This window comes from Nansenia antarctica (assembly GCF_963989245.1).
Source record: "Nansenia antarctica genome assembly, chromosome: 6".
In the NCBI taxonomy this organism is placed as follows: Eukaryota; Metazoa; Chordata; class Actinopteri; order Argentiniformes; family Microstomatidae; genus Nansenia; species Nansenia antarctica.
This window is the reverse complement of record NC_137676.1, coordinates 65,057,544-65,081,543: the sequence shown is the minus strand read 5'-3', so window position 1 is coordinate 65,081,543 and position 24,000 is coordinate 65,057,544. Positions and strand designations below refer to the sequence as shown.

Here is a 24,000-nt window from a genome sequence, read left to right as displayed (position 1 = left end):
TCTCTCTCTCCTTCCCTATCTCCCTCCCTATCTCCCTCTGCCAGAGCAGTAGGATGGGTGAGCCAGGGTACAGTAGCTTCCCTCCGGGCTGCTGTATAGCTATCCCAAGCAGCGGGAGACTTCCTCCACCACGTGTTATGTAACCACCCCAGTGGGCAATCAGTGGTGCTGTGTGCTCTGATGAGGCTCTCAGGCCTCCCTGATGAAAGGGGGGGGGGGGGGGGGGATCAGGTGGCTTTCTCAGGGCGATTGCAAGTGACTGACTGGGAACAAATTAGATTGGTTCTGGAAGCTCCAAACACCCCGACACCCCCCACTCTAGGAACGCTAGGAATTCAAGACACAGTCAATATCATGTTCTCTTCTCCCTCCCTCCGTCCCTCTCCCATCTCTCCATCTCTCCATCCATCCCTCCCTCTCCTCCTTCTGTCAACAGCTGGCCCTCTACGTGCTGTCGTTCCTGGAGCCCAGGGACCTGATGCAGGCGGCCCAGACGTGTCGCTACTGGAGGATCCTGGCCGAGGACAACCTGCTGTGGCGAGAGAAGTGCCGGGAAGAAGGTGAGCGGTCCCCTGTGGCTCAGTCTGCTGCTAGAGCATGACGAGGTCACTCATGAATATGCAAATGGGAGCTTGGGACGGACCAAGCTTCCATTTAGTGGATCGGTCAGACTTTGAAACCTAATACACCTCTTTTGTCAATGGTTTGGCCAGTAGTGTAATGCCTGACCATAATGATCAACAAAACCCTAGAAGTTATGCATCCTCAGACAGCCCTCTTGATCCTCAACCTGTACATAACCCTAATCCTAACCTGTACATAACCCTGACCTGTACATAACCCTAACCTGTACATAACTCTGACCCTAACCTGTCAGCTCTCCTCACAGGCATCGACGAGCCTCTCCCCCTCAAGAAGCGGAAAATCGTCAAGCCAGGATTCACCCACAGCCCCTGGAAGAGCGCCTACATCAGGCAACACAGGATAGACACCAACTGGAGGAGAGGGGACCTCAAATCGCCCAAGGTAGCCCCCCAAGACCTTGTCATGAATTGAACGAATCACCTTTAATCTCTTATTTTCAAGTTTTCACATTTTCATGTTTTTGTTCTACGACGCCCTGATCGTCCAAAGTTCTGTGTGGGTGCCATGACGGTGTTTTTTAACCCGCCCCCCCTCCCCCCAGGTGTTTGTTTGATTAGAAGTCGGCAGCGGGTCAGTTCTCAAATGTCCCGAGAACGTATGAAGGTTTTAATGACATCTGATCTAGTGTAACCGACTGTAACACCACCGCCTCGGTCCAACGGCTAATGTCCCATCTGTTTCTAGCCTGCTCCAGTACGCCCCCCCCCCCCCCTAGAGGTTGAAGTGGAGCTTGACTCGCGAGGCAGAGCACTCTCTATCCTCTAACGCGCCTTGTACGCCTTCGGCTCATCTAGGCAAATGATCGCATTAACGTCGCATTTATGTCTTTTGCGGTTGCCGTCGGTGATGTCACCACGCTTACCGCCTGTGCTCTTCACACTCCCTGGCGTCCTTTACGCGCTTTGTCATCCGCTGAGTCGGCAGTTCTGCGACCCAGTATCTGCCAGAGGAGTACGCACACACACACACACATACACACACACACACACACACACACACACACACACACTCATGCAGAACCAGAATCCCTTTGAAGGCACTCTGTACATATGGCAGCGTTCCGCTATGACATCTCCCTCCAGTCCCCTTCCTTTGATGTGTGGAAGGGTACATGCTCGTCTTTGTCCACGCTCGGTTCCTGACATTTGCTTTCCCTTTCTGTTCTCCCCATCCCTCCCTCCCTCCCTCCCTCCCTCCCTCCCCCCCTCCCTCCCTCCATCTCTCTAGGTTCTTAAAGGACACGACGACCATGTGATCACCTGCCTCCAGTTCTGCGGCAACCGCATCGTCAGCGGCTCAGACGACAACACCCTCAAGGTCTGGTCGGCGGTCACGGGGAAGGTAGGCGTCCGTCACCCGTCCTCCACCCCCATATGGAAATGTTTACCGGGGTTGTTTGCATCCCGCCGCACGTCTCTGTGATCGGTCAGGAGGCAAGAAAAGAAAGAGTCAAGAAAGCGGCCGTTCCGTTTTTTCATCTTTTAAAGCGAAAGCAGTCACACTCAATATTTTTTTAATTTTGTTATCGGATAGAGAGAGTGAAGAAAGACAGGAAAGGGAGGTGGAGAGGGCGACGTCGGCAGGGCGTGGGCCGGATTCGAACCCTTGCCGACATGGGCGTACTGCACCACCCCAAGGCACAATATTGGTTGCGTGCATCACTCTGCGTCTCTGTGGTTGGCGTACAGACAGACATACGGTAGCAAGGAGTAGTCTAAACGACCCATTAGTCCTCATGCATTTTTCCACACATTGATCTTTTCAGTAATGGCGCATTCATTAGTTGTCTGAATTACCGATGGTTTTTGACCGATGACACAGATTCCCTCCTTCGTGCATCGACTGTTGCATGCTGGGTGCGCTGTAGAGAAAGGGCAAACCTGCCTATCTAACTATCAATACTCTCTAACTGCAACAATCCCTCTTTCCGCTCTGACATGATGGCAACTGATTAGTGTTATGAGCGTGCAAAAAACACCTGCCATCCAGCAGAATATTCCAGGGGGTCCATTTTGTCCTCTCCACCTCCTCCGTTTAGCCATTTTGTCCTCTCCACCTCTTCCTGGTACCGTTTAGCAGAGTGGTGGGGAGGTTTAGTGTCCAGGGCCTCCGTTAGTATTCATGACCGGGGGCCGACGCGCTGACACGAACCTTGTGCTGCTGGTTTATGGGGAGTGTTAGAACGGAGGCTTTTGATTGGCTGGCTGGGGAGGAGGGAGGGAGGGAGGGGCAGTAAATCATCTGGCCTCCCTACCTCTATCTCACACTCCATTTTCACTGGAGCTCTTAATGAAATTTCTCCTCTTTTTAGAACACATGGGGCTTACTCACTCTCTCTCTCTCTCCCTCCCCTTCATCTCTCCTCTCTCTCTATCTGTGTGCTTTCAGGCCCACCTTATCTCTCTCTTTCTGTCTCTCTCTCTCTCTCTCTCTCTCTTTTCGTGTAGTGCAAGAATAGTAAATAAGGCTAAGAAAATGATTGCTATTTTACCATGTCGCTTGGTAATAAATAAGCACTGAAAATTGCTCTAGAATGCATGTACACATGTTCTCAAGAGACACAACAGTTACGATCAGGTCGGTAATGGAGCGTTCATTAGTTGTCTGAATTACCGATGGTTTTTGACCGATGACACAGACTCCCTCATTCGCGCATCGACTGTTGCATGATGGGTGCGCTGTACAGAAAGGGCAAACCTGCCTATCTAACTATCAATACTCTCTAACTACAACAATCCCTCTTTCCAGCACTCTGACATGATGGCAGTTGATTAGTGGTATTGGGGGGGGGTAGTGGTGGTCTAGTGGATAGTGAGTTGGACTTGTGATCGGAAGGTTGTGAGTTCAAATCCCGCCTGAAACCACACCACTACTAGTGTGCCCTTGAGTAAGGCACTTAGCCCTCAGTTACTCCAGGGGGAATGTCCCTGTAATTCGTAATTGTAAATCGCTTTGGATTAAAAGCGTCTGCTAAATGGCAAAATTAATTAGTATGAGTATCGTCATCACATATAAAAGAAACACCTGCCATCCAGGGGTCCATTTTGTCCTCTCCACCTCCTCCATTCAGCCATGTTTCTAGCCGAGGTGAGCGTCGCGCGTCTTGTAACAGAAAAGGTTCTGTGTGGGTGCCAGAGTTGGCGCCCAGCCAATCGGTGACTACACACACACACCTTGCAGCCCCGTTCGCTGACCTGATCAGATCTAAACAAGGTCATCTGATAGGCGAGCCGCGCGGATCGACCTGTTCCACCTACAGGGTGCTATCCGGGTGGCGTGTAACTCCGGTGACGTGGGCGTCATGCCACAACGCCTCAGCGCTGTGAGATTGAGGTCACAACCGACACGCTGCTCGGTCCCGGATCTGTTATTTAGAATCGTAAACAACCAGCAGGGTGGCTCCAGGCTGTGGTTCTGATCCCACAATCATGCACCTATCCTGGGGTTGGGCTGGAGCTTAATCCCCCCCTACCTGCCAGTCCTGGGACAGATCTGCTGGTTTGATGGTCAGAGATGATCCTGAATGATGTAATTTAACCTTTATTTATACCTGGGGGAAAATCACACCGAGACCCAAGGCCTCTTTTGCAGGTGCACCCCGTCCACAATCGCACAACAACACATAAACAAATACGACACAGTTCCGTACAGAAATCAATACATGTATACATACACACATTACATACAAGGACCACATACATATCAGGAGAAACCGGGAGAAAAGCAGGAAGTAGAAAGTAGGTATTTGGAGCAGGTCTTCTGTTGGGATCTGGTCGGGTGCCGGAGGGAGGCTGGAGCCGCCGGGGGGGGGAATACCTCAGCAGAGGGAGCAGAGACCAATTAAGCCCAGTTGGCCGTCGCGTTCGGAGAAGCTGTCGATGTGAGCGCGACCGTGAAGCCAAAGACAATGGGATTATCCAGCGCCAAGCGATTTCCCCCCCCCTCCTCTTCTCCTCTCCCCGATCTCATCTTCTAAAATAGCATTCCAGACCCATTATTCACGTTTTCTGTCCCTGAGGTGCTTTGCTCTCCTTCGGATGCCGTCCCTTACGGCGGCCATCAGTCATCTGTGGTTGTGACGAGCCAGGGCTTCTTCTCTGGTGACCTCTGGATGACCTACGGCAAAAGGAGCACGGCAGTTCTAACGCCTCTTTCCTGTTTCTGGTACCACTGTAAAGGGGTCCTTCCTGTGCCTGCTACCACTGTACACCAAGAGCCAATATGGCTGCCAAACAGGAGGGCTGGAACATCTCCATTTCGCGCTCTCTTTGATTGCTTGTCTGTTATTCTAACCTTGATGTGTGTGCGTGTGTGCGTGGGCGTGTGTGTGTGTGTTCACAAGTGTTCGTTCCCGAACCACATCGTTCCACTCCATGTCCCGGCTTAAGTGCCGTAAACTCTCGGGGGCTCGAGGGAAGCCGTTTCCACCCAGCTCTCAGCGACCAACGCCCGCTCTAAGGGCTTCTCCACAACCCGATCGATAAGAGACAGAGGCAGGCCGCCCGGTGGAGATGAAGGGCACTCATTTGAGTCTAAAGTTTGTTTTCTCTCCCAGCTGTTTCCCTGGACACAACCAGATATAATATTGACCCTTTCCAGACCACTACACAGCAACATTTTTAATTTTGTTTATTTCTCTGTTTAGTAGCGATACGCTTGTTTCTTGAAGGTAAGATGACACAGCGAGGAATCTCACTGTCAGAGAGCTACGAATTCCCCTCTTAGCAAAGGCATGTGACATGATCTCCGTCAGTTATCCCTGCTTATGGATCAAATCTAAGTGCCTCAGAATTTAATTGAAAGCAGATTATAGATTATTTCGGTTCATTGGCCCATTCCCGTCCTTTGCTAGTGCTCTCTCTGAGCTGTAAGCCTGCTTGTTATTTTTTGGGTGGTAAGAGAGGTTCAAGAGACAGTTTCATAGTGACTTTGTCCATCAGTCTGTATCAGTTGGAGTCTGTCCCTTACCGGGAGAATGGTCAAGACAGGACGGGACTTGTTTTTACCTCTGAGTGTCGACGTCCAATGTCCTCCAGCACCAGCGTCTCTCAATCACGCTAACTCTGAGTGAACGCAATATCCTCCAAACACGGCCTGCAGTGTATGACCACAGCAGAACTGACGTTGATGTTTATCTGTTTTATACGGTCTGTCCAAGAGGCTCCGTTGCCGAGTCGCATTGTTCAAAATCCCTTGGCAGTTTCATGACTCTGGGAACAAAATCCAAAAAAACAAAGTCGTCTGTCTGTCCGTCCGTCCGTCCATCCGTCCGTCCGCCTTTCTGATGTCATCCTGCCTCGGCACACATGGCTCTCCCGAGCCATGCTCTCAAACATCGTTCTCCAATTACGTTAACCTTCGTCCCCATCATATGTCGTTTCCTATTAGACTTCTCGAGGATCAGATAAGATACGGCTTCAAGCCTCGCGTCCCCAGTGAAAGGTTCCGCAGTCGTCGTAGACAGGGGGGGGGGTTGTTATTCTCTTCCATTAGCGCTACCAGGATGAGTGTAAGTGAGTAGAGCCCTCTCGCTGCGAGGCCATCAAGAAATGATTGCGCAAGCAGATTATTCACAAACCTCTCCGCTCATCTCCTCAAAACCTGACTGAACCGTCGCTCATTGGTGAAGTGAAGGAGAAAGGGAATTGGTTCCTGTCGAAAACGTCGGTTTGGAGATGGATGAGACCGTCAGGTGGTGTGAGGTTTATAGGAATGGGCCTGGCTTCTTCTTCTTCTTTTTTTGTCAAGGCTCATTTTATCCAACTTTCCTTGGCTTACCAGGCTCTGTTCTACTGCTTCTATCTGGTCGTCAAGGTTTCCCTGGGGAGGCTGTTCTCTGTAGAGGGTGTTGTTCAGGCGGTGCTGTGTGATGCAGTTCCATCCACCGCACCTTTTGTCTTCTCCTGTCCTTCGGTTTCAATGAGAGCTGTCAAGCCTCGATCTCCACGCGTTACACACACATCTTTACACACATACACACACAGACACACACATACAAATCCTTACACAACACGCACACACACATCCTTGAAATACACAGACACACACATGTATATGTATGTGTGTATACACACATCCTTACAATACACACACACACACACACACAGTGCTTCAAAGGCTGCTGGCTACTGCTCAGCAGAGCAGTGTGTCCTTGGTGATGCCAGTCAACAGACTGGGCTGTCAGGCAGATCTAACATGGCACGTCAGGGTGTCCTCTGCCAGGCGCTGTGTAGCTGTGTGTGCCCGCTTCACCTTAGCATCAGAAAATGGCGTTGGCGTTGGATGGAGATTTCAGATTGCTCCGTAGAGAGGTGTGTAATAAAGATATCGATCAAGAACACGGATCTAGTCAAACTGCAATAGATGTATCTCTCTATCTGTTGGTTTTTCTGGTTAGGATACTAATTCCTTAATCGCAACTAATTCCTAAATGTGACTAATTCCTTTTAGTATTAGTAGTAGTCGTAGTAGTAGTAGTAACACTAGTAACACTAGTAGTAGTAGTAGTAGTAGTAGTAGTAGTAGTAGTAGTAGTAGTAGTAGTAGTAGTAACACTAGTAGTAGTTTTAGTAGTAACACTAGTAGTAGTTTTAGTAGTAACACTAGTAGTAGTAGTAGTAACACTAGTAGTAGTTTTAGTAGTAACACTAGTAGTCGTTGTAGTAGTAACACTAGTAGTAGTAGTAACACTAGTAGTAGTTGTAGTAGTGTAGTAGAATGGGTTGGAGTAGATCCAGTGTGTACAGTGTAAATGTCTTTAACCTATGAGACTCCCTTGATGACTCTGCTCTCACCCCCATATCCGGCCGTATCCCCAGTGTGGCCTGGTGGTGGAGGCACCGTGTCATGGTTCATCCCCAGGGTCGGTGTTTGTCGCCAAACAGAGAGACCCTCTCCTCTCAGAGGTTATGTACTGTTACCGTATATTAGCGGGGAAAGGGCAGACCTCACTTAAACCCTTCCTCAGTCTGTCACAGCCCAGCGACTCGTAGTCCCTCGTCCTTGAAAGGCCACTCTCTCTTTCGCTTTCTGGTCACATTCTCTCGCTTTTTCTCCTCCCCTCCCTCTCTCTCTTTCTCTCTCTCTCTCTCTCTCTAGCCGCCTCAGTACAGAGACCTTGAATCAACACCAGATCTTTGAAATAGCATATAGAACATAAAAAAAAAAAGAAACACGCTCTACTCCGGCGTAATCTTCGGATTTGATGCCCGTTGGATCTCAAGCAACCGAGAAGTCCCTGCAGTCAGGTCTGCGTTCTCTCCTAATGATATCCAAGTCAGCCATCTTGTAATTGGAGCAGCGTTTGCTCCCGCAGACCCGTGTAAAAAAAAAATGGCCTTTTTATTTTTCCCAGGCTAGTCTCTTTACGTCCACTTAGCATCTCCCTGCCGTCCTTGCCTGCCTGTTGGCTTTTCTCTCAGTGGATCTGGCGTTCCTGAGAAGTGCAGTGCTGCTCACAGTGTGGTGTGTTGTGTCAGGTGATTATACCCTCTTTGTGGGTTTGGAGAAGATGCTCCCTCCTCAGATGAGGTCATGCAAGCACAATGTTGTTGTTGTTTTTTTGCGGGGGGGGGGGTTCGGATCAGGGCTTCTGTCCCACCAGGTCTTCATGTGTCAAGGTTTACAGTAAATGAGAATGCTGTCTTGATGGCGGTGATGATGTGTGATCATAGCGTAATTGCCATTCGATTGAACGACCGAATTGAACTCCAAATGTGGCTGGGAACCGTGAAGGTGTCGACGACGCCCGTGACTGATGCATGTGACGCGACTGCCCAGGGTTAAAGAGGCTGGACGGCCTTTCACCACCGTGGAATAGGTTTTCCGTAATTTTTCACAGCGAGATCAAACGAGTAATGAAAGTGCCATAAAAATGTTGCACCATGGATCAAACGCTCATGTGTTGAGAAAGCACCCAACAGGCCCTCGAAGGAATGCTAATCTCCCTCTGTGTACCAGAGCAAGCAAGGGTTGCCTCTTTTTTTTATATATATTTTTTACACAGGCAGATAAACAGACCCCTAAGCCCCTTCATTTCAGAGGTCCTCCTCTCCCAGACAGCGTTTGAGTAGGCTGTAATCGCCTGAATGCAGGAGAAAGCTTCCATATTCCCCGTTCCTCAAACGTCAAACCACAGAATCAAACCTCATTCTGCTGCTAAATCTTATCGCCCTGGGAACATAGGTTTTTCTACTGCACACGTTGGCAACACCATACAATAGGCACTTGCCATATGTTATCTTTCCTCCTGGGGGCACCTGCTCCTATTGACAGTGCTCTGTAGCGTCTCGCTCAGAAGCTCCGTTCGTTCCTCCTCTTCTGGGAGTTTTTTTTTTCCTAACGATCTCCCATTTTGTTTTGCTCCGTGACTCAATTAGCGTGGCCGGGGCCGTCCCTGGTCGCCGCCCCGCCTCGCCTCTCCTCCTCCCCTCCGCGTCGTTAATGGAATGATACAGGGCCGAGGGAGAGATGGATAAAGCACGGGACACTGTGGAGAGAAAAGGTCGCGTCACACCAGCCAGCAGAGTTAATGGAGAGAGAGAGAGAGAGAGAGAAATGGAGAGGTAGACACAGAGATAGAGACTGCTGCTGCACCCAACCAAGTCTCTCCCTTTCCCTCCCTCCACCCCTCCTTCCTTCCCTCCCCCTCTCCCTCCATGGTAATAAAATCTCCGCCCCATCTCGACTCTCGCCTCTCAGCAGTTTATCAGCCGCAGTCAGGGGGTCACATGTTTTACAACCCCCGCAACGCGCCCACCGCAGATCACGACGCCACCGAAGCGGCGCCTCCGTTCCTCCGACTCTGCACCCCCTTCCAAAATATGTAATTAAACTCGCCGGGGATAATTAAATTCCGAGAACAACGGCTGAGGCCCCAAATTGAATAGATCAGAAAGATTTCCATAATCGGCGTAATCAATAGCTAATCTAGCATTCCAAATGAGAAAGAACGACTCCTTTTTTTTTTTTTCTTACATTGACTTCACATGTCCCCTCCTCCTTAAACAGAATTAATCGCCCCAGTGTTCTCCTTAGATAAAGTAAAAGCAATTAAACACACTGAGGAAAGGTCGAAATGATGTATGTGTCTCTGCACTGCAGCAAGACATGTGGATTGACTGAGATTGGGTCTTTTTAAAAAGGTCACCGCAATTTTAATCCACTTTCGTTTTCGCCACGAACTGAATGTCAAGTTACAGTAATATCCTGTAGTCTTTAACCTCGCCATCTGTTGAAATGACTCTGTGAAACTATCTCTGACTTTTGTTAAAATGATTTCAAGGGTGTGATCTTCAACTTGCTGTAGATTAATTTCTTAAAGGTCACAAAGTTGGTATGTTTTAGTTTTATTTGCCATACAGTATATCAGTATTGGGGATACCAATACCCAATAATAGACACACAGGGGGAACAGATACTGAGGCCTGTTGTCGTTGTTGTAGGGGCGGCTGTGGCTCAGGAGATAGAGCCGGCGTCTAATGGTCACAAGGTCGGCGGTTCGATTCCCGGCTGGCCACGTGTCGAGGTGTCCTTGGGCAAGACGCTGAACCCCAAATTGCTCCCAATGAGTGGGCCGGCTACCTTGCATGGCAGCTTGCCGCCATTGGTGTGTGAATGTGTGTGTGAATGAGAGGCCATTGTAAAGCGCTTTGGAATAAGGCGCTATATAAGTGCAGTCCATTTAGTTGTTGTTGTTGTTGGTGTTGGTGTGGAGTATGTAGACTGAATGTGTGTGTTGTTGTTTGTGTTTACAGTGTCTGAGGACGCTGGTGGGTCACACGGGCGGCGTGTGGTCGTCCCAGATGAGGGACAACATCATCATCAGCGGTTCCACCGACCGTACGCTCAAGGTCTGGAACGCAGAGACGGGAGAATGTATCCACACCCTGTATGGGCATACCTCAACGGTGCGCTGCATGCACCTGCACGAGAAAAGGTGGGTTTCAGAGGGTTTGTTACACACACACACACACACCACCCACACACACTACGCATACGCACACACACACACACACACATACACACACTATACACATACACCTACACACACACACAAACACACACTCCATTACCACTGATGGGGTTTTTCTCATGATTAATTTTGTTTCTTTTTAATGGTGTACTCTGCGTTTAATCCTCTTAATAGCCGTTATATCTCCTGGTTTTATACATTATGATGATTTACATCCCTGCGTTATCTAATCGACGCTCATTTAGCAAATTCTAATTTATACACTAATCAACACATTTTAACAATAAACACACCCTGTAGAGACGCGGCTAAGCCTCAATGTGGCGACTTTCCTGGTAGCGTTAGACCGTGTTTTAACCAACGGCAGCGTTAGACCGTGTTTTAACCAACGACAGCGTTAGACCGTGTTTTAACCAACGACAACGTTAGACCGTGTTTTAACCAACGGCAGTGTTAGACCGTGTTTTAACCAACGACAGCGTTAGACCGTGTTTTAACAAACGACAGCGTTAGACCGTGTTTTAACCAACGACAGCGTTAGACCGTGTTTTAACCAACGACAACGTTAGACCGTGTTTTAACCAACGACAGCGTTAGACCGTGTTTTAACCAACGACAGCGTTAGACCGTGTTTTAACCAACGACAGCGTTAGACCGTGTTTTAACCAACGACAGCGTTAGACCGTGTTTTAACCAACGACAACGTTAGACTGTGTTTTAACCAACGGCAGCGTTAGACCGTGTTTTAACCACGACAGCGTTAGACCGTGTTTTAACCAACGACAGCGTTAGACCGTGTTTTTACCAACGACAGCGTTAGACCGTGTTTTAACCAACGACAGCGTTAGACCGTGTTTTAACCAACGGCAGCGTTAGACCGTGTTTTAACCAATGACAGCGGTAGACCGTGTTTTAACCAACGACAGCGTTAGACCGTGTTTTAACCAACGACAGCGTTAGACCGTGTTTTAACCAACGACAACGTTAGACCGTGTTTTAACCAACGACAACGTTAGACCGTGTTTTAACCAACGACAACGTTAGACCGTGTTTTAACCAACGACAGCGTTAGACCGTGTTTTAACCAACGACAACGTTAGACCGTGCTTTAACCAACGACAGCCAGGACCGTGTTTTAACCAACTACAGCATTAGACCGTGTTTTAACCAACGACAGCGTTAGACCGTGGTTTAACGAACGACAGCGTTAGACCGTGTTTTAACCAACGACAGCGTTAGACCGTGTTTTAACCAGCGACAGCGTTAGACCGTGTTTTAACCAACGACAGCGTTAGACTGTGTTTTAATCAACAACAACGTTAGACCGTGTTTTAACCAACGGCAGCGTTAGACCGTGTTTTAACCAACGACAGCCTTAGACCGTGTTTTAACCAACGACAACGTTAGACCGTGTTTTAACCAACGACAACGTTAGACCGTGTTTTAACCAACGACAACGTTAGACCGTGTTTTAACCAACGACAGCGTTAGACCGTGTTTTAACCAACGACAACGTTAGACCGTGCTTTAACCAACGACAGCCAGGACCGTGTTTTAACCAACTACAGCATTAGACCGTGTTTTAACCAACGACAGCGTTAGACCGTGGTTTAACGAACGACAGCGTTAGACCGTGTTTTAACCAACGACAGCGTTAGACCGTGTTTTAACCAGCGACAGCGTTAGACCGTGTTTTAACCAACGACAGCGTTAGACCGTGTTTTAATCAACAACAACGTTAGACCGTGTTTTAACCAACGACAGCGTTAGACCGTGTTTTAACCAACGACAGCGTTAGACCGTGTTTTAACCAACGACAGTGTTAGACCGTGTTTTAACCAACGACAGCGTTAGACCGTGTTTTAACCAACGACAGCGTTAGACCGTGTTTTAACCAACGACAGTGTTAGACCGTGTTTTAACCAACGACAGCGTTAGACCGTGTTTTAACCAACGACAGTGTTAGACCGTGTTTTAACCAACGACAGTGTTAGACCGTGTTTTAACCAACGACAACGTTAGACCGTGTTTTAACCAACGACAGCGTTAGACCGTGTTTTAACCAACGACAGCGTTAGACCGTGTTTTAACCAACGACAGCGTTAGACCGTGTTTTAACCAATGACAGCGTTAGACCGTGCTTTAACCAACGACAGCGTTAGACCGTGTTTTAACCAACGACAGCGTTAGACCGTGTTTTAACCAATGACAGCGTTAGACCGTGCTTTAACCAACGACAGCGTTAGACCGTGTTTTAACCAACGACAGTGTTAGACCGTGTTTTAACCAACGACAGCGTTAGACCGTGTTTTAACCAACGGCAGCCAGGGTCTGGGCAGGAAATGGCCAGCGACGAAGCATTGTGACATGACAAAGGGCGTCATGAAGTGCACCCAGGGGTCGTCACGGTGACCGAGCAGAGACCCTATTCTCCGGGTCTATTCATCCGCTACATGTATGTATGGATGGATGGAAGCCACCATTCACTCCTTGGACTCCCAGAGACTAACTAGTGCTCGTTCTGCCTCGGGGTTTGGGTGGGGGGTGGGGGGGGGGTCGACGAGGGTTTCGAGTTACTGTACATCTGACAGCTCGCTCTGCCGTAAGGTTCCGCGAGCCGGTTGGAGCCTGACAGTTCAAGAACACACCCAGTGATCTGTCTCGTCTTTGTTGCGCGGATGATCTTTATGGAACGTTGTTTCCATCTTCACTTACTGCCAGAGGGGGTGAACCGTAGCTCAGAAGGAGGTGTTGTGTGTGTGTGTGTGTGTGTGTGTGTGTGTGTGTGTGTGTGTGTGTGTGTGGGGGGAGGGGGTTTGTGTTTTCTTTTTCACTTTTTTTTCTAACGTTCATGTTGGAACATGAAGATGGCACTTGAATGTGTTCATTGTTTAAGTGAAGACGGCGTCAATGTTGTTGAGGGTCGTTTTGTAATGTTTTCATCAACCGTCGTCATGGGAGTGAGGCTATTGAATACTCTTGCTCTTAGTCATTTTAAGTTTTTCGAGGTACATATTTTCATCATGACTTTTGGAGAAACGCCATCGAGCTTGTGACGATTCGAACGTGTCTCAAACAACTTCCCTTAAACTGTGTTCTTTGACACTGTATACTTTGACCTTAAACAGGATTATATATCAATGAGAAACTAATCTGACCAATTAAAGCAATTCTGGCAAACCACAGTGTGTGTGTGTGTGTGTGTGTGTGTGTGTGTGTGTGTGTGTGTGTGTGTGTGTGTGTGTGTGTGTGTGTGTGTGTGTGTGTGTGTGTGTGTGTGTGTGTGTTGTGTGGGTGGGTCTGTGTGTGGGTATGTGTGTGGGCGGGCGTGTTCGTCTCTGTCTCTCTGTGTGTCTGTGTGGGTATGTGTGTGGGTGGGCGTGTTCGTCTCTGTCTCTCTCTGTCTCTCTGTGTGTGTGTGTGTGTGTGTCTGTGTGTGTGTGTGTGTGTGTGTGTGTGAGAGGTAAAAGCAGAGGTTTTACAGCACGACTGGCAACTCTTTATCTCGTCTGTCTGTCTCTGTGTGTGTGTGTGTGTGTGTGTGTGTGTGTGTGTGTGTGTGTGTATGTCTGTATCTCACCTGTCTGTCTCTCTCTGTGTGTATCTCACCTGTCTCTCTCTCTCTCTCTGTGTCGTCAGGGTGGTGAGCGGGTCTCGAGACGCCACGCTGCGCGTGTGGGACATCCTGACGGGCCAGTGTTTACACGTCCTCATGGGCCACGTGGCGGCGGTGCGCTGCGTCCAGTACGACGGGCGCCGGGTGGTCAGCGGCGCCTACGACTTCATGGTCAAGGTCTGGGACCCCGAGACTGAGACCTGCCTCCACACACTGCAGGGACACACCAACAGAGTCTACTCACTACAGGTGAGGGTCTCCACACACACACACACACACACACACACACACACACCAACACCAACAGAGTCTACTCACTACAGGTGAGGGTCTCCACACACACACACACACACACACACCAACAGAGTCTAGTCACTACAGGTGAGGGTCTACACACACACACACACACACACACACACACACACACACACACACACAGAGTCTACTCACTACAGGTGAGGGTCTCCACACACACACACACACACACACACACACACACAGAGTCTACTCACTACAGGTGACGGTCTCCACACACACACACACACCAACAGAGTCTACTCACTACAGGTAATGGTCTCCACACACACACACACACACACACCAACAGAGTCTACTCACTACAGGTAAGAGTCTACACACACACCAACAGTATTAGGGTTGAATCTATTCTCACACACACACACACACACACACACACAAATACACAACTTGACTGCATTTAAACAGTTAATTTGACTTACTGTACGATCGACAATCTGTGCAAACCCAATTCCCACCTCTCTTTTTTCCCCATTCCTTTTGACTCTGACTGCTCTGCGGTCCCTTCGATAAGAAAGTGGAAAGAATCCATTTAACATGCCCTAATAGAACTCCCTCAAACCAAGTCTCTCCATAGAAATACTCTACAGCCGTAAATTATGGAAATAACAATCTCTCTGAAAGTGTACAACTGGGTCACATTTTTTACTCGGCCCCCGACGCGGCTGATAAAACAGGAAATATGGAGCCCGGCAGGTTTGGAAAAAGAGCCTTTCTCGCACTGTTTGCCGTCTGCGCTCGGAAAATGCCGTGCCGCACACGATAAGGTGGTTGTCATGTCAACTCGCCTGAAAAAGAGCCTCAAACTAAGTTGTGTTGGCATAGCTACAACAACGGGGCTATTTTCTTGTTATATCAACAGAGCTTTTGTTGTTGTTGCCCCCTACCCCCCCCCACCCCACACACACACACACACACACACACACCGTGCGTGCGCGAGCGTGTTGGGTGGACGGGTGAATGTGTAGGGCAGGCTGTAAGGTGTTGAAAGGTTAATGGATTCCTCTGCACGTCCTCTAAGATGTCCCTCCGTGGCTGGGAGGATGACGCTGCACTTTAGCCTTTGGCCTAGACAGTGTTCTATAGAGAGTCTGGAGGGCGATGTTCTTTATGTCAGTGTGAGACAGGCCTGGAGGAATCACCATACCAGAATCAATAGGACCAACCCAGTCATGTAAATCCCCATTCATCATGTGTGTGAATATTTAAAAAAAGAAGAAGTTGTTATTGAATATAAAGTGGGTAACTCATCTCGTCCGAGTGAATTAAAAAACAACCGAAGGTGCGGCGTGACTGGACTAATGTACAACCTACGGGAAGGACTACGGACGAATCGAATCCGTGATATCGACCCTGTGTGTCCGTGGTAAAAGTGGTGTAATTAAACTCCTGGTTGTTTTTCGTCTTTTTTCTTCCTGCCTCTCCAGTTCGACGGGATCCACGTGGTGAGCGGCTCCTTGGACACGTCCATCCGGGTGTGGGACGTGGAGACGGGAAACTGCATCCACACGCTGACGGGCCACCAGTCCCTGACCAGCGGCATGGAGCTGAAGGACAACATCCTCGTGTCCGGCAACGCCGACTCCACCGTCAAGATCTGGGACATCAAGACGGGCCAGTGCCTGCAGACGCTGCAAGGTGGGTGGAGAGCTGTCCGTCCGTCCGTCGGATTCTAACCCATGCCGACACGGGCATGTGTGTGCGCTGAGGGCCGTGGTGCTGGAACACTGGAATGGTTTAGTTCAGAACCCAGATATAAAAGCCCCTTTTATTTTATTACAGCAGGGAGTCCCATTGAGACCAAGGTTTCTTTTACAGGGAGGGAGCCCTGCATACACACAGCTTACAACCATACATCATACACATACAGAATTACAACATTAGAAAACACAATCAAGAAAAACAAACACTTTTTTCAACAAAGACCCTCTTGATCAAAACCTTTAAAAACGGCGATGTAAGGTCTTATTATTAGATTATATTCTACATTATTTCCAGACAGGGATGTCTTCCCTGATCCTCTCCCTCTGTTAGCTGAGCTGCTGTTACCCACAGAGAGGCGGGGTACACCCTCTGGAGCCTCTGTTGGAGCCTCCCTGAGCACTGATCACCCCCCCACCCCCCCTCCCAAAAAAATAAAGAAACAGGCTTGTTAGTGTGCCTTACAACACACTACGCTGGTTACACAGCCACAACACGTACCCCCGTGGAACAAAGGGAAGCCCCTGTGAGAGCGTGAGAGGGAGAAGACGGGAGGGTGTGAAAGGATAGAAGGATGAGTAGAGGGGGAGGGAGGGGTGGGTGGGGGGAGGGAGGGATGTCTGTCTTGTTAGGGAGCCCCTGAGGGACATGACGAGGGGGCGTGGTGCTTGGTTAGGGAGTGCAGCAGGGCGGAGATGAGAGAGAGACAGAGAACAGAGAGACAAGCGGCAGGGGGGAGGGAGGTTTGTAGGTCATGTAATTGGGTCAGTGGGCAAATTGTGTCTATTCATTAGTGCATTTAGATAAGACATTGGGCGACAACAGGCCCTCTCTGTTAGCTGAGATACTGAGGGCCAGGCAAGGTAGCTGATGCTTTGTTGTGTAAATGAGGGGGTGGGTAGGGGTGGGTAGGGGTTGGATGGGGGTGGTAGGAGATGGTAGAGGGTGGATGAGAGTGGTAGAGGATGGTAGGGGGTGGGTGGGGGTGGAAAGGGGTTTAAAGGACTGGGTGGGTTGGGGTTGGCCCGGTAGGGGTTGGCTCAGCCCGGAACAATGTGGAATATCGTTGGGAGGCAGGCAGAGGCCTGGGTCTGTGAGCACACAGCCCAGAGACAAAGAGAGGATACCGGGGCTAATGTATGCTAGCACCGACACGCCAGTCAAACAAGACATCGCTTTGTCACCGTCTGTCATTATAAGAGTCCATTTTGTTTGAGGATGAACAGGTTTTGTTGATGGATAATAATTTCACTACGCGACTTTTGTGAGATATCGTAGACGCTGCCATGACAACCGAGGCTATTAAAATGCGTTTATGGTGCCAAAACACGCTGAAGCTGTCTTTGTTTGTGTAGTAATTGATTAATTTTGGTTTATCATCCAGATCGCCTCAGGGACGCGTCGTCATACGTGCGTGCAGGCAGGCACTCAGACACACACACACACACACACACACACACACACACAGGCATATACACACAGGCACATGCAAACAAACATGCATACACAGAGGCACATGCACACACACACACACACACACAAACACATTGCTGAAAAGAGACAACAGCCGCAGACACCACAATTTGCACACAGATCGACTGTTCCTGCCAGTCGCCACACCAACCACACACACACACACACACACACACACCTCTGCAGTGCCAGCAGTCGGCATAGCTCGTCAGCAGCTGCAGTGACAGCCCTAAGGTCTTTTCTACGGCAGGCAGGCAGGGCCAAGGCAGGGCGCAGCTCGTTCCACAGCCTTAGAACAGCTCCAGAAACCAGAGCCTGGAGAGCGTCTCCACCGTGTGGGTTACTGCTCCGTCTCACAGCCAGTCTGCCTGTCTGTCTGCCTGCCTGTCTGCCTGCCTGTCTGCCTGTCTGCCTGCCTGTCTGCCTGCCTGTCTGCCTGTCTGCCTGCCTGTCTGTCTGCCTGTCTGCCTGTCTGTCTGCCTGTCTGTCTGTCTGCCTGTCTGTCTGTCTGCCTGTCTGTCTGTCTATCTGTCTGTCTGCCTGTCTGTCTGTCTGTCTGTCTGTCTGTCTGCCTGCCTGTCTGCCTGTCTGCCTGTCTGCCTGTCTGCCTGCCTGCCTGTCTGCCTGCCTGTCTGCCTGCCTGTCTGCCTGTCTGTCTGCCTGTCTGCCTGTCTATCTGTCTGTTTTTCTGCCTGTCTGTCTGCCTGCCTGTCTGTCTGTCTGTCTATCTGTCTGTTTTTCTGCCTGTCTGCCTGTCTGTCTGCCTGCCTGTCTGTCTGCCTGTCTCCCTGTCTGCTTGTCTGCCTGTCTATCTGTCTGCCTATCTGTCTGTCTAGCTGTCTGCCTGCCTGTCTGTCTGCCTGTCTGCCTGTCTGTCTGTCTATCTGTCTGTTTTTCTGCCTGTCTGTCTGCCTGCCTGTCTGTCTGCCTGTCTGCTTGTCTGCCTGTCTATCTGTCTGCCTATCTGTCTGTCTAGCTGTCTGCCTGCCTATCTGTCTGCCTATCTGTCTGTTTTTCTGCCTGTCTGCCTGTCTGTCTGCCTGTCTGACTGCCTGCTTGTCTGCCTGTCTGTCTGGTTGGTGCAGCAGCTGTGGAGCTCCTCCACCAATGATCTCACAGCTAGGGCTGATGGCTCTCCATCTGTAGCTCGCTCTCTCTATCCTCTCTCTCTCTCTCTCTCTCTCTCTCTCTCTCTCTCTCTCTCTCTCTCTCTCTCTCTCTCTCTCTCTCTCTCTCTATCCTCTCTCTCTCGCTCGGTCCCTAATTCTCCTTCTTTCTTTCCCTGAAGTCGTTTTCGAAAGCATCAGCTAAATGCCCCATTATATTATTACCGTCCCTTTCATCACGTACCGTCTCCTCCTCTCTCTATAATACCCGTCTGTATCTTTCTCCACCTCTCATTCTCTCACTCACTCACTCTTCTTCTCCCCCTTCCTCCTTCCTCCCCAGGTCCCAACAAGCACCAGAGTGCCGTGACGTGCCTGCAGTTCAACAAGAACTTTGTGATCACCAGCTCGGACGACGGCACGGTGAAGCTGTGGGACCTGAAGACGGGCGAGTTCATCCGCAACCTGGTGACCCTGGAGAGCGGCGGCAGCGGCGGCGTGGTCTGGCGCATCCGGGCGTCCAACACCAAGCTGGTGTGCGCCGTGGGCAGCCGCAACGGCACGGAGGAGACCAAGCTGCTGGTGCTGGACTTTGACGTGGACATGAAGTGAGCCTGGGGGGGGAGAGAACAGAGGGGGGAGAGGAGGACCCGAGAGGGGAGAGGAGGAGAAGGAAGAGAGGGGGAGGGGAGAGGAGAAGAGAAGGGGGGGGGGGGAGAGGTGCCTCAGCTGGGGGCTACGGCCCGGAACTCTTCACTCACACACTCGCCGCAAGCCCCGCAACCCCGCCCTCTACCCTCTACACCAACAACAACCACCACTACCATCCCATCCCCCCCTCCCTCCCTCCCTCCTTCCGTCGTGGGTGGATGTTACTGACACGGCCACACAGCCGCCCGCCTCATCCCCCTCCCCCTCCAGACCCCGACACCCCGACTTCTGACCCCTCCCACCTTCAGGGGGTGTCAGAACGTGGAGGTGGGCGTGGTTCGGAAGGGAGCTTGGCTCGTACGCACCTCTGCAGTAGGCTGAGAGGAGGAGGAGGAGGAAGAAGGGGAGCGACCGACTCGTCCAATGAGAAGACAGAACTCTTTAACGTGACTCCGCCCTTGCGGCTCGGGGCAGCTTGACACAGAGACTTGTTGTTCTCAAGCCTGACACACGAGCGTTCAGATGTATAAAGATATATTATTTTTTACCCCCCCCCCCCTTCCCCCTCTCCACATGAACAGCCAACCGTCTCAATGAAAAACAACACTGTATACAGTTACACAAGGCAAAGACAAGAGGGAAACAAATTGTCCTATGAGTGGGAAAAGAGCTATGGAGAAGTTTTAACGATAACACACAGTCAAATATTAGCGAAGGAGTTTGTGTCACGGGGGAGAGGTGAGGGGAAACGCACCAAGCCAAGAACTGATTGACCCACAAACCGAGGGGGAGGGATCAGCCGAAATGTCAGTTTGTTGTCCGTTTCTGTAATTCCGTTCCTATCGGGTTTTTTCCACTCTTTTCTTTTTCCTGGTTTGATTTATTTTCAAAAACACAAACACACGCAACTGTGAATAAGTTCCTTTTGTACGTTCAATCAGTTCAATTAAATGTTTTTATCGTTTTTAGTCGTTTTTTTTGGGTTTTGCCCACTGTTGCCAACAGCAACAAGTCCCAGTATTAACCTGTTCCACACCTCACTCACTCTGCTGTTTCTCTCCATCTTCTCCTCTTCGTAATGCAGTCGGGAGCCTGGCCTCCGACGAGACGATAATGCTGTCCTGAGTTTTCAAAGTCTGGCTGGGTTGGGTCCTAAATGCTGGTACGTTGGGGTGGAGGGGGGGGGTCTCTACTCAGAGCTCCACCACAGAATAGGTCCCCCCTACTGCCCTACCCCCCCCCTCCCCCTCCCAGTGCTGTCCCCCCCCCCCCTTTCCCCCAGTGGCCAAACTGTATTTATGCTGCTAGATGAACAGAAAAAAAAGATGGAACTTTTACTTGCTGTGACGTTTTAGTCCCAGACTAAATTCCAAAATTGACTCTATAAGTTTGGACACGAAAAAGTGAGAAACATGATGGAAAAAATTAACAACCAACATTTGTTTTTGTTTTGCTTTGCCACTGAAACTTGAGCCAAACGTGCCTCTACGAGGCTGAGGAGGAAGTGTGTTCAACAGACAAAGAAGGGTTTGCCTACAGAGAGAATAGGATGGGATGTAATGTGTGTTTTTGAGTGTGTGTGTGTGTGTGTGTGTGTCTGTGTACGCATGCAAATGTATGTGAGTGTGCGCGTGTTTGTGAGTGCATGTGTGTATATTTGAGTGTGTGTGTGTGTGTGTATGTATATTTCAGTATGTGTGTGATTGTTTGAGTGTGAGTGTGCATGTGTGTGTGTGTGTGTGTGTGTGTGTGTGTGTGTGTGCGTGTGCGTGTGTGTGTGTGTGTGTGCGTGATTGTTGAGTGTGTGTGTGTCTTTGGGCAAATTGTAAACACATTCCTTGGGACAAAGCTCAATCAGCCTGTTCTGTGGGGAAATGTATCATGTATGCTGTGTGGACTGGGAAAGAGGAAAAAAACAAGGAAGATCGCAAGCAAATGTAAAAGATTTTTTTTTTAATTAATGAAAGAAAGACAGAACTGTCCATATGCATATGCCATTGTTGTTACGTTCAAACGTCTGAAGCAACAACTGACAAACACATCCTGACAACCAGTACACATATGCCAGGAGAAGTCTTGGTGTTCTGAGTTTTACATGTGGTTACAGTTTAAACTGCCGGAGCTGGCTGCTAATTAGCGTTAGCATTAGCAGACCAATGGTTTGTGAATGGAAAAATAGCTACGGGGGGGAAAAACCAAGTGAATGGAACATTGTAGCCAAACGATTTGTCTCAATCTCTCGAGGAGTCACACAACTCAAAGCTGAACTGTGAAAGTGGTATAACACTGTATATTAAAAAAAAAAAAAAAAGTAAGAAAAAGAAAAACAATCTTCGCTTTCTCCTCTCTCGTTGTTTTTTTCTTTATCTTTTTCTTCTGTTTAATTTATGATCTGGTTTGAGAAATCGGATGACGCAGGTGTTATGTTTTTTTTCAGTTCATGTATACTGCCTGGCGATAAGAAACAGACAGAGAAAAAATAACCTTAAAGGGATTGTGTATTTGTTTGATTCACTTAGAATTTTTATTTTCTTATAACTTAAGTGCAATAAAATGTGGGTTTTTCTTTTTTTTTCTTTCATTTTAAGCATTTCGGTTGTCTGTGTTACTGTGTGAAGGGGTCTTATGTGTTCAATAAAGCATCTTCGGTTTATTACATTTATGACGGAAATACTTTCAGCGTCTGCAGCTCACATGGCGACATTGTGCAGTCCAAACCACCAGACGGTAGTACCGTAGTGCTGTTAGGACAGAAAAAGTGTTCAAGTGTGTTCTCGGATTGCCCTTTTGGGTTATATGGGTATATATAATTAGGGCTATCCGCTTGTTAAGTCTGACGTCAAAAGTGACGTTTAGCCATTTCCGAGTCCAAACCAGAAATTCCCCGCACCAGAGTACCTGTGAACTACAGCGGTAGAATGACAGTTTCATCGTTTTTTAGACTCGGATCTATTCATTCAACAAGGGACACAGCACTTTCCCGTTTTCTCCATATTGTCAGGGTATTTGAGCCTCATAAAAGCGCTATATAAATATAATTTATTATTATAATTATTTCGGCATTTCGAAGACAGCGCCTCAGCCAACGTTGGACCCGGAAACACGTCACGACTTAACAAGCGGATATGGTCAGGGATAGGGTATATGGTCAGGGATAGGGGTATATGGTCAGGCGTAGGGTATTTGCTCAGGGGTAGGGTATATGGTCAGGGGTAGGGTATATGCTCAGGGGTAGGGTATATTATGGTCAGGGGTAGGGGTATTTGCTCAGGGGTAGGGGTAATGTGCCAACTAGTGGCTGGTTGTTGCCTCTACTCAACACATTCTATGACTATGAACTGCAGCTTCCTACACATCACAGGCTACACATCACAGTGGCTCAGGGAAGCTTGTCTTCCTTTCATATTTCACACCTTGTGTCATAATTAATTTGACAAGAACTTCACACTTCTACATACTACTGTTGACATTTACATTCAGAACATGTTCGCATAATGGTGGTGTTTCGAGAATACATCCCCATTATTCCCACTTAAGTGTCAATTTCATTCAGGACAGCCCCTGTATCTAATATATACATCCACTGCTCAAATCCAGAGGGGGTTTGTGTCTCCTCATCTTCATACTTACAAAGCTGCGAGGCTTTTAGATTCCTTCTCTCTGTTGCCTAGCGATAGCTCCTTTCTCCTGTTAAGGCCTTGAGTGGAAAATGCAGCCAGAATAGGTATTGTTGTTGTTGTTGTTGTTGTTGTTGTTGGGGAGCGGGGAAGATTGTACTGACACAGAGGTATGGCGACTCGGGGGAACGTGCTCTTCTCAACAAGACTTTTATTCCTCAGGAGGATCCAATACACTCATTGGGTAATAACGTGTTTGACACTCCATCTTAGAAAAAAAAAATTGTGACCAGAACTGTAAGTTTAATATTTACTGTATTTCAAGGGATCTCATTACCTAGTCGCTACTAAACATCGTCATCAGCTGGCAAAGAGCAGATTTGTTAATATTTATATATATGCCGTTTATCTGACACTTTTATCCAAAGCGACTTACATTGCAGTGAGCGCATCCATTTTTCAGTGTATAAGGTCCCAGTGGGAATCGAACCCTAAGCGTTGTTAGCGCCAAAAAAAGACCACATTACTAAGAACAACCGGTAAAGGTGACATTTTAGGAGACAAGCAAGACTTTAGATAACACTACTGAAACTTACATTTTCTGACATACTATCAAATTTAGGTAACCGGGACAACAACGAAAAATAAGTCATTTTCTCGCAATACTCCCTGCAAATCAGCCAAGCAAAAAAAAAGCACCCTGAAGGTTTGTGACCAGCGAGCACAGATAGCTTCACTATAAGACACTGATGTATCTCCGCGGCCAGTCTTTTAATGCAGTTCATTTTAGGGTGTGATGAATTGCCCCATTCCTTTAAAGTTATTAGTCATTAATCTACCTTATGCGCCCCTCCCTCCCTCTCTCCCTTCCTCCAAGGCCAGATTCATTCACTCTACATA

General features: G+C 48.8%; 1 protein-coding gene across 2 annotated transcripts in view; it reads left to right on the top strand.

Moving 5' to 3' along the window:
* The window catches only part of fbxw7 (F-box and WD repeat domain containing 7), a gene marked incomplete at its 3' end in the record, with an annotated part of 176,371 nt that extends 156,927 nt beyond the window's left edge, over positions 1 to 19,444 (top strand). For both annotated transcript variants that reach the window (XM_080535048.1, XM_080535049.1), the window contains 7 exons: positions 437 to 560; positions 890 to 1,026; positions 1,873 to 1,986; positions 10,401 to 10,582; positions 14,258 to 14,483; positions 15,980 to 16,190; positions 19,176 to 19,444. In XM_080535048.1, coding sequence (XP_080391174.1) covers positions 437 to 560; positions 890 to 1,026; positions 1,873 to 1,986; positions 10,401 to 10,582; positions 14,258 to 14,483; positions 15,980 to 16,190; positions 19,176 to 19,444 — 1,263 coding nt within the window. The remainder of the gene's footprint in view (positions 1 to 436; positions 561 to 889; positions 1,027 to 1,872; positions 1,987 to 10,400; positions 10,583 to 14,257; positions 14,484 to 15,979; positions 16,191 to 19,175) is intronic.
* Between the last annotated feature and the right edge of the window lie 4,556 nt (positions 19,445 to 24,000).